The sequence below is a fragment of the Panthera leo genome, chromosome C2 (assembly GCF_018350215.1).
Source record: "Panthera leo isolate Ple1 chromosome C2, P.leo_Ple1_pat1.1, whole genome shotgun sequence".
In the NCBI taxonomy this organism is placed as follows: Eukaryota; Metazoa; Chordata; class Mammalia; order Carnivora; family Felidae; genus Panthera; species Panthera leo.
Window position 1 is genome coordinate 83847711 of NC_056687.1, and position 13517 is coordinate 83861227.

The 13517-nt window shown below is 41.3% G+C and overlaps 1 protein-coding gene across 1 annotated transcript in view; it reads left to right on the top strand.

Moving 5' to 3' along the window:
- MCF2L2 (MCF.2 cell line derived transforming sequence-like 2) overlaps positions 1-13517 on the top strand; it is a 264774-nt gene that overhangs the window by 214717 nt on the left and 36540 nt on the right. The window contains exons 19-22 of the mRNA XM_042903055.1: positions 4030-4122; positions 5127-5219; positions 8813-8884; positions 12227-12352. Coding sequence (XP_042758989.1) covers positions 4030-4122; positions 5127-5219; positions 8813-8884; positions 12227-12352 — 384 coding nt within the window. The remainder of the gene's footprint in view (positions 1-4029; positions 4123-5126; positions 5220-8812; positions 8885-12226; positions 12353-13517) is intronic.

Consider the following 13517-nt stretch of genomic DNA (forward strand, 5'->3'; position numbering starts at 1 on the left):
TATTGCCGAGTACCACTCCCCACCAAGTACTTTCTTCCCTTGGGAGGACTATGCAGATGATCCTCACGCCCTGAACTCTCAAAGTCTCCCATTTCTTCTCTCTCTCTCAACCAGCCCTTCTTTTCATTCCCTTCCTTCCTTTTCTTTTTGTGAGCCTGACACAACAGCTCAAACAGCTTAAAAAATTTTAAACAATCCAAATTATGGCTGATAAGTCTAAGATCAGTACTTGTGATAAACTGACAGCAAGAAAATAAAAATCCCCAGGTTTCAAGGCCTTTGACATAATGGAGAGGCAGAGCCTTCAACCTTCAGCATTCCTAATGGCTTAGAAGGACCTTTCTTGGCCCGGTATCAGCTTTCCACCACAGCCTCATCATAGGCTTTTCATCAAGTGCCAGAATTCAAGATACACTAAAAATGATTTTGTATTCAATCTGATTAATTTCCTTTTTGAGTTACTTTTATAGCATTATTAGTGTTTTATACTGTTTTGCAATTTTGTATTCATCAAACCACCAATGTGAAATCTAGTTTCATAGTTTAGAAATATTTTATAATGGCTTATGTCATTATTGCAAAGACTTGTTTAAATTGTTGAATGAGAAAAGGCCAGAACCCTGTGGGGAGAAAGTGGATATTATTTTAAAAACTGTCCAAGTATAATGAAATGGTCAGGGAATTGCTGACAAAACATCTTTTCCTAAAAGAATTCCTCACCTAAAGTTTTGCAAAGCTTTCTATAGTCCTCCATTTTGGGAGAAACCTCAGAAATTATTCCATCCAGACCTGCATTTAAATGCTGCATATAATCCTAATGATTTATGATGTTGGAGACAGAATATAGGTAATAAATTCTTCCCAAGCACAAAGTTATTAGTCTGGGACAAATGGAGTAATTAAAAACCATGACCACCTATTCTTTGAGGCTCCTTGAGGGAATTGGCTACTGCTATGTATTTGTTAGCTAATAAGATGGGCCCCTCAACCATTATGTACCACAACAGTTGACCTTTTCTTAGTAGCATTTGCAGAATTCTGTGGAGATGAGTTTTGAAATATTGCTCTGTCCAAGTGTTTTAATCAGACTCTATAGCTTGCAGAATCCAGGAAGATCTTGCCCCAGAGGCCAAGCTCTATGTAGAATAACATTTGTCAGTAGTTTACTTTGAGTTCCATTTGCTCTGAGATCTGACATGGCACAAAAGAGCATGCTTTCAGACATGGCTGAAAGAGCACTGAGGTGGGAGTCAGGAATGTAACTTGTCTAAGTTGAGCCACTTGCTATCTGCATGACCTCACATTAAATCCCTTCAACCCTTGGAGTCTCACTTTCCTTCTCCATACAATAAGCTTAATCATACCAATATGTAAAGTTGTTGTGGAGATCTAATACAATAGTGTATGCAGAAGGGTTCTACAAAGTACAAAGTGCTTTGTCAATAGCTACCATTTATTGGGTATCCTGTATGTTATATTGGGCATTTGCTGAGAAGTTTTAATACATCATCTCATTTAATCTCACAGCAATCATAGTTGACTATTGTCATAAACCCATTTAATACATGAGAAAACTGAAGTATAGGAAGGTTAAGTCACTGAACTTGGGCCATTTGGTTTGTAAGTGACAAAGCCAAGAACTTAATCTGGACACTCCACCACCAGAGGCTCTGTCCTAATGCATAAACAATCATGTGTGAATATGAATTTTTGGTAGCAATTTTTTTTAGCCTCCTGATTTATTCTATAAGAAGGTGAGGGTAATCAGGCACTTTCTTATGCTGCTGGTTAGTGTATATCCTTTCTTTAAGGAATTTTGGATTGAAGAGCAAATTTAGGTCAACAGTTGTGTTTTGGTGTTTGAAGGCTTATAATGTTCTGCATTGCTCAAAGTGCAGACATAGTACACAGACATAGGAACACAGGTTTCTGCTCAGCATCCATCAGGAGAACCATTTGCCTCTGTTACTGGGAAAGTTTGGGGAAAGGTGGCTGACTGTGGAGGTTGTTTTACCGAGTGGGGGGCTGGACCTCCAAAATCTCCTCCAGCTTTTAAGAATCCTCTAGTAGTTGGGGCACCTGGGTGGCTCAGTCAGTTAAGCCTCCAACTTTGGCTCAGGTCATGATCTCGCAGTCTGTGGGTTCGAGCCCATCATTGGACTCTGTGCTGACAGCTCAGAGCCTGGAGCCTACTTTGGATTCTGTGTCTCCCTCTCTTTCTGCCCCTCCTCTGCTCATTCTCCGTCTCTCTCTCTCTCTCTCTCTCTCTCTCTCTCTCTCTCAAAAATAAATAAACCTTAAAAAAAATTTTAAAAAAGAATCCTTTTGTGGTTAGTGTTGAAAGCAGTGAAACCTTGAATTGTTTTAGGTGCTAAAGGCCAGTGTTTTGTGCTCTGACGGACCCAATGTGGGTGAGATGCCTTTATCACTTTGTAGTATTTTATAAGCCTGGCTTTTGGTATGGCACGAATGTTTCCCATGTGTAGGTTGCTCTGCTCTGGAAGCCGTGCCTGGCTTATCAATGGCACTTGGTAGATAGTTCTCAAGTGAATAAATAATGAACATATTGTTAAGCTCGGAGTTATTATTTTAGTTCCTTAACCTGTCTGAACAACATTTCCTCAGGGGTCATCTCCCTTCCATACACACACGCATGTAGTTTTTCCCGGAGAGAGTAGCAAAGGACAGAGTTGCTGAAGTTCTTGGAGTGAAGTGAAATGACCACTTACAATCCATCAGGAGAGGAGGAGAACTACAGAAACAGAAAGCATTCACTACAGCAGTGTGTTTGGAAGTAGAATAGACCTTGGGGTGCCTGGGTGGCTCAGTCATTTGAACATCTGTCTGACTCTTGGTTTCAGTTCATTCAGGTCATGATCTCACAGTTGGTGAGTTCGAGCCCCACATCGAGCTCTGCACTGACAGTGCAGAGCCTGCTTGGGATTCTTTCTCTCTCTCCCTCTCTCTGTCTGCCCCTTCCCCACTCACTCTCTGTCTCTCTATCAAAATATATAAATAAACTTTAGAAGAAGAAGGAGACAGAGAAGGAGAAGGAGAAGGAGAAGAAGAATAGACCTAGCTAAAGCTGTGAGGGAAGAAATAACCTGTGTCCACATGAGGGACATCAAGAGTTGACCTGAGAAGCATAGGGACACAGAAGTCCATGAGGATGCAGCCACATGGGCTTCTCTAACCAGAGTGGCACAGACTTTATGACAAGTGCAGCTGCTCTGGGCGAGGTCCTACTGATGGAGTGGATGGAGCTGGCAAGCTGACTCCTTTCTATCTGGGCAACCTTTCTATCTGGGCTGTTGATAGGTATGTGCCCATCTCTCATGGCCTTTGAGGCAAAAAGAAATAGGCCACACAGCACTTGGAATCTTTCATCTCTAGCCTTAGGATAGTCGTGTAATTTTTCCCATCTTGGAGTCTGGTGCTATAGGTGGAAGGTGATGTCTGAGGCAGAGCCTGCTCCTCTGAGAATTGCCCAAAGGACTTAGATCTATGTTGCTGTGTCCAAACTGCCATGTTTTCCTTTTGGGGTGTTTGTACCTTTTGGCTGTCTCTTGGGGTTTTTCCCCCCTAGGTTTGGCTCATGATGATCATAATAGGAAGACAGGGAGAGAGAAAGATGGGGCCATCAGCTACTGGCACCTTTTCTGTCAATTTTGTCCCTCACTGCAGAGCTATTCTGGGGGAACAGTGATGTCCTGGGTAAAGAGCAGAGGAGGAAGGATGGAGATGAAAAACCTATCCCGGTTTATGAATTAACTGATTTACCAGAGTCCTGTAGTTGGTCCCACAGCACCCTGTTCATGTCCGTGCTTAGTACTTGTGGCTGTTTAGAGCCCTCTGTTTGCCCTCCCATCACACAGTCACCCCAACATAAGGTTATCACACACCCCCAGTTCCTCACACCATGAAAATACTCAGGCTTGTTGAATATTCGAATGAATAAACAGTATCATCCTATTCTCTTCCTGAAAAATGCCACCTGATTAATTTGTTCCAATGCTTTTCCTCTTCCAGAAAGAAGATCTTCAAATGTATTTTAAATACCATAAGAATCTGCCCCGAGCTAGGGCAATCTGGCAAGAATGTCAAGACTGCGCCTTCTTTGGGGTAATGTTGAGACCACAAAGTCTCCCACAAATTGCTTTCCCTGAGCAATGTTTGCATGCGCCAAGTATTTAAAGAAATCAGAAGTATGAACAAGGCAGGGGAATTTGGCATTTGAATTTATATTTATTAAAAGTCTCTCCTATTTTGAAATTCTGTGTTGGAAGTTTTGATGCTGCCTTGGGTCTCTATGGGACAGGCCTGTGAGGAGCAGCTGTAGCCTGGTGAGCAAACCAGAGCCCTCTTGTAGGATGGGGAATTGATTGATTGATTGATTGATTGATTCATTCATTCATTCATAAATATCACTTACTGTCAGGTTAGCTAACATACAGTGTATATAGTGTGCTTTTGGTTTCAGAAGTAGATTCCCGTGATTCATCGCTTACATACAACACCCAGTGCTCATCCCAAGGGCCCTCCTCAATGCCCATCACCCGTTTCCCCTTTCCGCCGGCCCTCACATCAACCCTCAGTTTGTTCTCTGTATTTAAGAGTCTCTTATGGTTTGCCTCCTCTCTGAAACTATTTTTTCCCCTTCCCTCCCCCCATGGTCTTCTGTTAGGTTTCTCAAATTAGGATGGGGAATTTTAAATGGGCTCCTTGGAATGATATTCATCAGTCATCACATAAGTCATCAAGTCTTCCAGACTCAAAATGAGCTGAATAGACAACATCACCCCCAACTCAAACACAGGCTGCATCTTTTTCAGGATTTGAAGTGCCCCACTGCGTTCTAACAGACTTGCTTTCTAAAAGAAATAAATGGTCCTGCTTCCCTAGTTGCATATACAATTACTAGCCAAGCCATCCTCTTTCCCCTTTCTCTCATTTTACATACTGTTCCTGAGGGATCCAACAACTCAATAGCTTTACAAAGCTGGTCAACACGGGTGTACCTCTTTTCCACAGGAGCCCGCTTTATTTCTTGTTTTCAAATGCTGCCGCTTTGTTCTCTCTGGGTGTTGTTTGTTTTGTTTCACATTGTTTCTGTTTGGCTTTTAAAGGTGTGCCAGCGCCAATTGGATCACAATATCCCTCTTTTTAAGTATCTTAGAGGACCAAGCCAGAGGCTTCTAAAATACCAGACGCTGTTAAAGGTAAAGTCAATGAGACAGTGCTTTCCTGTGCTGGGAAAACATGCACGTGCTGTGGTGCTCTTTTCCTTAGACATGTAGAGCTATGACTTTATCTTCCCAATGTGAAGATAGGTCTATCCTCCAGGCTTTTTCTGTCCTCCACGTCTAAAGCAGCACACCTCAGTGAGGAGTAAGACCAAAGAATCAGAGAGTTGAAAAGGACCTGGAAGCCTGGCTAATCCGACATGCAGCCCAAGGCATGAATCTCTAAGGAGGCTGCTTTGGGGCTGGAGAGGTTCTTGGGAGCAAAGGGTGAAAGGAGTCCCTCCACACTGCTGGCAGCTGAGAGGGTAGGGAGGCAGCCAGAGACTCTATTCTCATGTAAGATATCGGCAGGTAAGATATCGTCGGCTCCATTTTACAGATAAGGCAAGGAGCTTCAGAAAAGAGATGTGATTTTCCTCAAAGTCACAATTTTATGTACATTAAAGCAATGGAAGGGAGAAGGCAAAACCGGAGTCTTTTCTCTTTTTGCAACATCTACCTCCACCCCTAGATTAAGAGATCTTTCTCAAGAGCAACATAACAGAATGAATTTTGCTCTGCTGAACACCTAGGTGGTTCTCTGACATCAGCACACCTGCAGGAGAGGACTACCAAACACCCAAACAGGACAGAAGGAGCTGTCAGGCTGCCTCCCCATGTGTGAGCTGAGGGAAAGGTTCAGCCACTTCTCCATGTTGTGTTTTGAGTTAACCTTTATGAGCAGCTCTTGCCCAGTGGTTACCATCTCTTAAAAAAATACAAGCACCTGCTGTTTACTGGGTACCTTCCCATATAAATTTCTTATTTAATCCCCACAATCAGATGCACCAGAAAGTCTCTGGTGTATGAAGAAACTGAGGCTCAGGGAGGTTAAGCTCATTGCCTAACATTCTGCCCTCAGAAAAAGGTGCCCTTTTCGGTTTGCATCTGCAGCCTCAGCCGAGGCTGGACCAGCTATGCCGTCACCTGCTGTGGCATTACTGAACCTCTTCGGCCTTAGTTTTCTCCTGTGTGAGATACTGGAACCTCCTTCACAGGATTGGTGTGAGGGGCAAGTGGGTAATGCATGAAGAGAGCTCACTCAGTGCTGACCCCTGGGAAGCTTCCGGGAACACATAGCCATTGTTTTATACCCAGAGATGTCACACTGGTGTGGGAATGAGGGTGATGCCCACTGCCTCCCTCCATGAGTGGCATTTGTGAGTGTGTTTCAATAGTGTTCATTCAGGGCTTCACACTCCTGTAACCATCCCATCTTTACTGTCATCTAAGCTGGACAAGTCTTACCACTGAGCCCCGTGAGGAAGGAGCCAGACAAGTGGGGGTCCTCACCACCTCCGTCTGGGGGCATCGGGTACCGAGGTGCTCGAGTTTTCCCACAGAAGTGATGCTGAGACAATGATGAAGTTCTGTACCATAGCCGGAGGACCACAGGGCACAGTAATTAGAAACCCAGACTGAGGAGTTAGCCATGGTGGGTGTGGATCCAGCTCTGACGCTTCCAGACTGCTTGGACTCAGGCAAATTACTGAACCTCTCTCTGCCTCAAGTTCCTCAACTGTAACATGAAGGTAGTACTAGTACTTTCCTGGTATGTTTCTTGGGAGCATAAATGAGGTAGTCCAGGTGAAAAGTAATTAGAGAATTTTGTTACTTCATTTCACTGAGGAAATAAGAGACAGAATCACTGGAAAATATTCCTCGGGCGTCTGCGTGAAACCATGGGAGGTCACTCAAGGCAAACCAGTTTTTCCCATTCACTGCATGCTGGAAAAACAAGTTCAGACCACTGGGCTGCCTGTGAGGGAAGGAAGAACTTTCCAGTGTTCTCCACCCTGAGGGACAGAGCTCATTCTGAAAGTCCTACCATCAACTTCTTTAAGAACATGGATGTCTGACTGATCGTCTCATGGCTTAGAAAGGATCATGGGATCCTGGTCTGAGAAAGCTTTTCCCTAGTACAAAAATAAGGGAAAGAAATGATAGATTATACCATTAAAAATAGACACCTGAAAAATTGGGTAAAATATCATATAAGCAAGATAGATACATGACAGATGGTCAGCATGTCTAGTAATGAGTGCATAGAAGTTAATAATTTTAAAAAAAAAGAACCAAAAAGAAATGATACCTATGAAATAATATCTTTCCTGAGATATTATGAAAATTAACAGTCAGAACAGAGTTTTGAGTACATAATGTACATAATGTCTAATGAGTCATGGCAAACTGATTAAAAATATATTGTATATTAGCATATATTAAAAATAGATGCATTTAGGGACAACAGAAATTCACTTTTATTGAGCCCATGATTTATGTCAAATAGGCTATGTATGGAAACTATCAAATTTAATGTAGAGAATTTTTCTAGCCTAGATTTTAAGATATATATGATTTGGAAAATGGTACATTATTTATTTACAGTAAATTTTGCTTATTACAGGAAGAATGTTCTAGAATAGGTGGTTGTGCTGATTTCCTGTGTAATGCAAGTCATGCGATATTCATTTTTCTTCTTTTACAAAAATTAAATAGACTACTATTAGAAAAAAGAATTAATAGGGAGAGGTTAGTAAAAGGGTATAAACTTACAGCTTATGAGATGAATAAGGCTTGAGGATCTAATGTAAAACATTGTAACTGTAGTTGGTAACAGTGTATTATATAATTGCAATTTGCTAAAAGTAGAACTTAAATGTTCTTGCCAAAAAAGAAAAAAAGAGATAAATATGTGAGGTAATGGATGTGTTAATTAACAAGATGGAGGCAATCCTTTTACAATATATATGTGTACCAAATATATATACCATATATACTTTAACTTTATACTTTAAATACCTAACAGTTTTATATGTCAATTATACTTCCAAGTTGAAATAAAAAAGAAAATAATAAAAAAATGAACAGAGGACATAGGCAGTTTACAAAAGAATAAATGCTAATGGCAAACATGTTTTTGAAAGTTCTAACTCACCTGCTCTTTGAGAAATTCACATTAAAACAATGAGGTAGAATTTCTCTGTTGATTGAACTGACAACACTTTTTGATTAAATGTTAATACTCCATGTATGGTGGGGCTAATGAAGCAAGCTTTCATATATGACTGGTGGGAACATAGTCCTTCTGTAAAGAACTTGGAAATACGCATCAAAACTTTTAACATTGACGATTTCACTTCTAGGAATTTATCCTTAGGAAAAATGCACAAAGATTATTATTATAGTAAAAATTATTGAACCTAAATGTTTAATAGTAGGGAGATTAATTAATTATGATTTATCTACAGAATGCAACAGTCTGCAATTAAAAAACATGTTTACAAAAACATAATGTCATGGAAAAATGTTTGTGATATGTTAAGTGGGAAAAAATAGGCTCCAGAATAATGTTTCCAGTATGATTCTGGTTGTGGAAAGAACTCTGTGCCATTCTTTCGCCCTTACGTGTGACACACAAACTTACATACATCCTCTGTTGATTTGGCATTTGCTGGAGATTGTTGACATGGTAGATTTAGTTGGCATTTTGCTTTTTAATTTCCAATAAGGCTTTTGGGTTAATGCAGGGTCTGCTGGACTTTGAGACTCCTAAGGATTGGGAGATAGACCCAGGAGACCAGGAAGGAGGTTCGGCTAAGGTACTGTATATTAAATATTAGCTTATATAACTAACTGTCAATGGTATCTGTCTCTGGTTGGAAGGATTTATGGCAATTTTGTTTTTCTTGTTTATGATCTTTATTGTTTATATTTTCTAAAATAGTATATATCCTATAATTTATAGTCACAGAAAAAACAAAACAATTAAAGGCAATTTCAACCTGAGGTTTGTGACAGGACAAGTAGTAATACATTTTCTTTCCTTTACATAGAAATATTTTAACAGGAGGTGTGCCTGGGTGGCTCAGTTGGTCAAGCTTCAACTCTTGATTTCAGCTCGGATCATGATGTCAGGGTTGTGGGTTTGAGCCCCATTTTGGGCTCTGCATTACTGACAGTATGGAGCCTGCTTAGGATTCTGGCTCTCCCTCTCCCTGCCCCACTCACATTCCCTCTCTCTTAAAATAAATAAACTTAAAAAAATGTTTTAACAGGAATACGAAATTAAATGAATGTGTAAAATGCATACATAAAAGACTGGAAATAAATATGATAAAATCTCAGCTGTGGTTTTCCTGCATGGTAGGATTATGAGGGGCGCCTGGGTGGCTCAGTCGGTTGGGCATCCGACTTGGGCTCAGGTCATGATCCCGTGGTTCTCGGGTTCGAGCCCCGCATCGGGCTCCCTACTGACAGCTCAGGGCCTGGAGTCTGCTTTGTGGGTTCTGTCTCCCTCTCTCTCTGCCCCTGCCCAGCTCATACTCTCTCTCTCTCAAAAATAAATAAAACATTAAAAAAGAAGAAGAAGAGATGGGAGCCATACCACATACCACATTTCACAGGAAATTTGTGACTTACCAGTGGGGTTTCTTTTAAATTTCCTATAAAATATTCTGGTTTTAACAAGAAAAACACGAGGAGCAGTCATTTGTATGCCCTCCCTGCTCAGAATATATGGTAGGGACCCCTTCAAATTAAGAGAAGCTCAAGATACAGATAATAATTTTATAGCCTGGAGCAAGGGGAGCTAGCCTAAGTTAGTTTAGTAATATTTGTAAGGATATTTCTGAGCCCTATATTATGCAATGTAAAAGTAACTACCTGCTGTGTTTGTGGGAGGAGGGTTAGTGGGAAGGAGAGGGAAGAGGAGCAGTTGAGTCACGAAAAGGAAGTTGAGGGGTTTTTTCCTGATGTTTATATATATATATATATATATATATATATATATATATATATATATATATTTTTTTTTTTTTTTTTTTTTTTTTTTTTTAAAGGTTTATTCATTTTCAGAGACAGAGAGACAGAACATGGGGGGCGGGGAGGGGCAGAGAGAGAGGGAAACACAGAATCTGAAGCAGGCTTCCAGGCTCTGAGCTGTCAGCACAGAGCTCAATGTGGGGCTGGAACCCACAAGCCGTGGGGTCATGACCATATATATATATATATATATATATATATATATATATATATATTTTTTTTTTTTTTTTTTTTTTTTTTTTTTTTTTGAAAGAGAAATCACAGGGGAGGGGCAAATAGAGAGGGAGACAGAGAATTCAAAGCAGGCTCTGTGCTGACAGCAGAGAGCACAAGGTGGGGGGCTCCAACTCACGAATTGCTCAAACTCATACACAGCGAGATCATGACTTTGTCTCAAGTCATTGATTGGTCTTGTCACTCAAATCCCTGATCCAAAGAAACTGATCCCCAGTGCTTAGGCAGAGATTAGGAAAATACACAAACCTTTGCTTACATCTTGCTGTAGAGGACAAAAAGAGGTGGGGCTATATGGGGGAGGGGAGCAGCAAAGAGCTGTCTGTCCTTTGTTGTAGAAATTGATGTGTTAGGAGTGCCTGGATGGCTCTGTTGGTGAAGGTCTGACTCTTGATTTGGGCCCAGGGCATGATCTCTGGTGGTGGGATTCAGCCTGCATGTCAGGTTCTGTGCAGAGCCTGCTTGGGATTCCCTCTCTCTCTCTCCCTCTGCCCTTCCCATGCTCACTCTCTCTCTCTCAAAATAAATAAGTAAACTTTAAAAAAAAAAAAAAAAAGGAGAAATTGATGTTTTAAAAAAATTTTTTTTAATGTTTTTATTTATTTTTGAGACAGAAAGAGACAGAGCATGAGCAGGGGAGGGGCTGAGAGAGAGGGAGACACAGAATCCGAAGCAGCTCCAGGCTCTGAGCTGTCAGCACAGAGCCGGGTGCGGGGCTTGAACTCATGGACTGTGAGATCATGACCTGAGCCGAAGTCGGACGCTTAACCTACTGAGCCACCCAGGCACCCCAGAAATTGATGTGTTTAAAAACAAAAAGGAAGAAACCAAAATCTCTTTGTTGGTATTTACCGGATAACAGATAAATATGCTATGTAGGTAGCAGGGGAATAAAATACTGAAACTGTAAGCAAAAGACTTTCACACAGAAACAGTCATCTCTATTATGTCCTAAGTGTCACAGTAGTAATAATTGGAACATTGGTCTCTTGAATTAGTTACAATGTTTCCACTTAATGCTGAGACTTTGTGTTTGGGAGGTGCAGACCATGTTGGCTTACCTCTTTCATGTCTTTCATGGTGGTAGAATGTGGGAAAGACGGGGGAAGGAGAAGAGGGAGAAAGGGTAGAGCTGGAGGGGGGATTCAATGTGGCAAATCCAACAGTTAGGGCATTTACATGATACTCATTAGTAAGCCTCCACATGGCAGGCAGCTCATTCTCTGCCTCTATGGGAGTTTACAAATATCCTCCTCTGGGATGGTTTTAAGCATAAATTTACCCACAGGAATATGATACTGAGATTGTACTTTTCAATAAGCCCCTGGTGGGATGTAAACAGGGAGAGCAGCTTAGATAAAGGGTCTGGGTTTTTCATGCTCTAAAAAAGGTCAGCATGGGGGCTCCTGGGTGGCTCTGTCTGTTCAGTGTCTGGCTCTTGATTTCGGTTCAGGTCATGATCTCGAGGTTCATGAGATTCTGCCCTGTTTCAGCACAGAGCCTGTGTGGGATTCTTCCTCCCTCTCTCTCTGCCTCTCTATTTCTCTCTCTTTCTCAAAATAAATAAATAAACTTTTTAAAATAAAAGGTCAGTATGTTTCTTATATAGCAGGAATATAATATCCATGATTTTGTGAACGTCATTCTTCATTAGTTCAATGTACAGAAGGTGCAGTTGATTATTTTGCTTGTGTGTTTATCATGTATATAAACCAGCAAGTATCTTTAACCACCGTTCTTTGGGAGCAGGGAAAGAGATCCATGTATTTGCCTTCTCAGTCTCTGTGCTGGCTGGATTGGTCTCTCCTTATCTCTGTCCTGTTTCCCTTGTTCACTTGGTAGATGGTTTACCTTTTGATTTCCAACAAGGCATTTGGTTTCCACAGAATGGGCCAAAGAGGACCAAGGATTCAGCATTCTTAGCTGAACTACAACAAGCTTTGGCCATGATGGAGGATTTGATCAAGTCCTGTGAGTTGGCCGTGGACCTGGCAGCAGTCACTGGATGTCCGGTATGTGCCATAGCAAGTGTTGGAACATCTCAGCAAATGGCAGGCACAATATTACAAACATAGGAGATAGCTTATGGCAAAGTTAGAGAGATGACCTGTGGTAAAGGAATTGGACTCTGAGGAAAGTAGCCTAAATTGTTCTGCAAATCTGTGCTGTAGGAATCGAGGCAACAGCTTAGCATTTTCAGGAATCTTGTGTTGTATTTCCTGGGGTCTTGAATATTGAGACTGACCCACACTCTGGAAAAGCCAGGAACTCAAGGACCAGGACATATATGGGCGGGGCAAAGTGATGAAGGAGTAATTTATTCTGACTCATGGCACTATTAAAAGATTAAATTTTTTTCCTTCTTGACTCAGATTTTCTTGGTACAAAGTCCTTTGAAAATAGGTCCTAAGTGAAAGTCTAACTCCATTTTCACATCGCAGATCTCAGAAGAGGTCTGACAAGCATATATCGTACATCCCTTAATCCAAATGATTGAAGGAAAATACCAAAAGAAGCAATGCTAAGGAGTTGAACTCTCTCAACCCAGGCATTAGGGTAAACTCCTGAGTAGGTCAATTCCAGGAATTCCAGGCAAGCTCTCTTCTGTAACTGTATGGGCTTCTTAGGACTGGCCCATCACTGGTTTTCCTGGAGGTGCTCTAGATCTTGACTTAGGTGGATTAGTTTTCCATCACTGCCATAAAAACTTACCACCACCTTGGTGGCTTAGAGCAGCACAAATTTATTATATTATAGTTCCACGGGTCAGAAGTACAACACAGTCTCACCAGGCTAAAATCAAGGTGTCTACTTTCCTTTTGGGAGGCTGTGGGAGAGAATCTGTTTCCTTGCCTTGTCCAGCTCATTAAGGCCACACACATCCCCTGGCTCATGGTTTCTCTCTCCATTTCAAAGTTCTTCTCAAATCACATCATTCTTGGACCTTCTCTTCGACTTTCAAGGACTCTTGTGGTTACATTGGACCCACCCATTAATCCCTGGTATCTCCCCATCTCGAAATCAGCTGATGAACAGCCCTAATTCCATTAGCAACCTTAATTCCCATTTGTCACGTAACTTGACATATTCTCAGATTCCAGGGATTAGGACGTGGCCCTCTTTGGGAGGCTATTATTCTGTCTACCACACAAGGATCAAGCATTCTGAGAATTACAT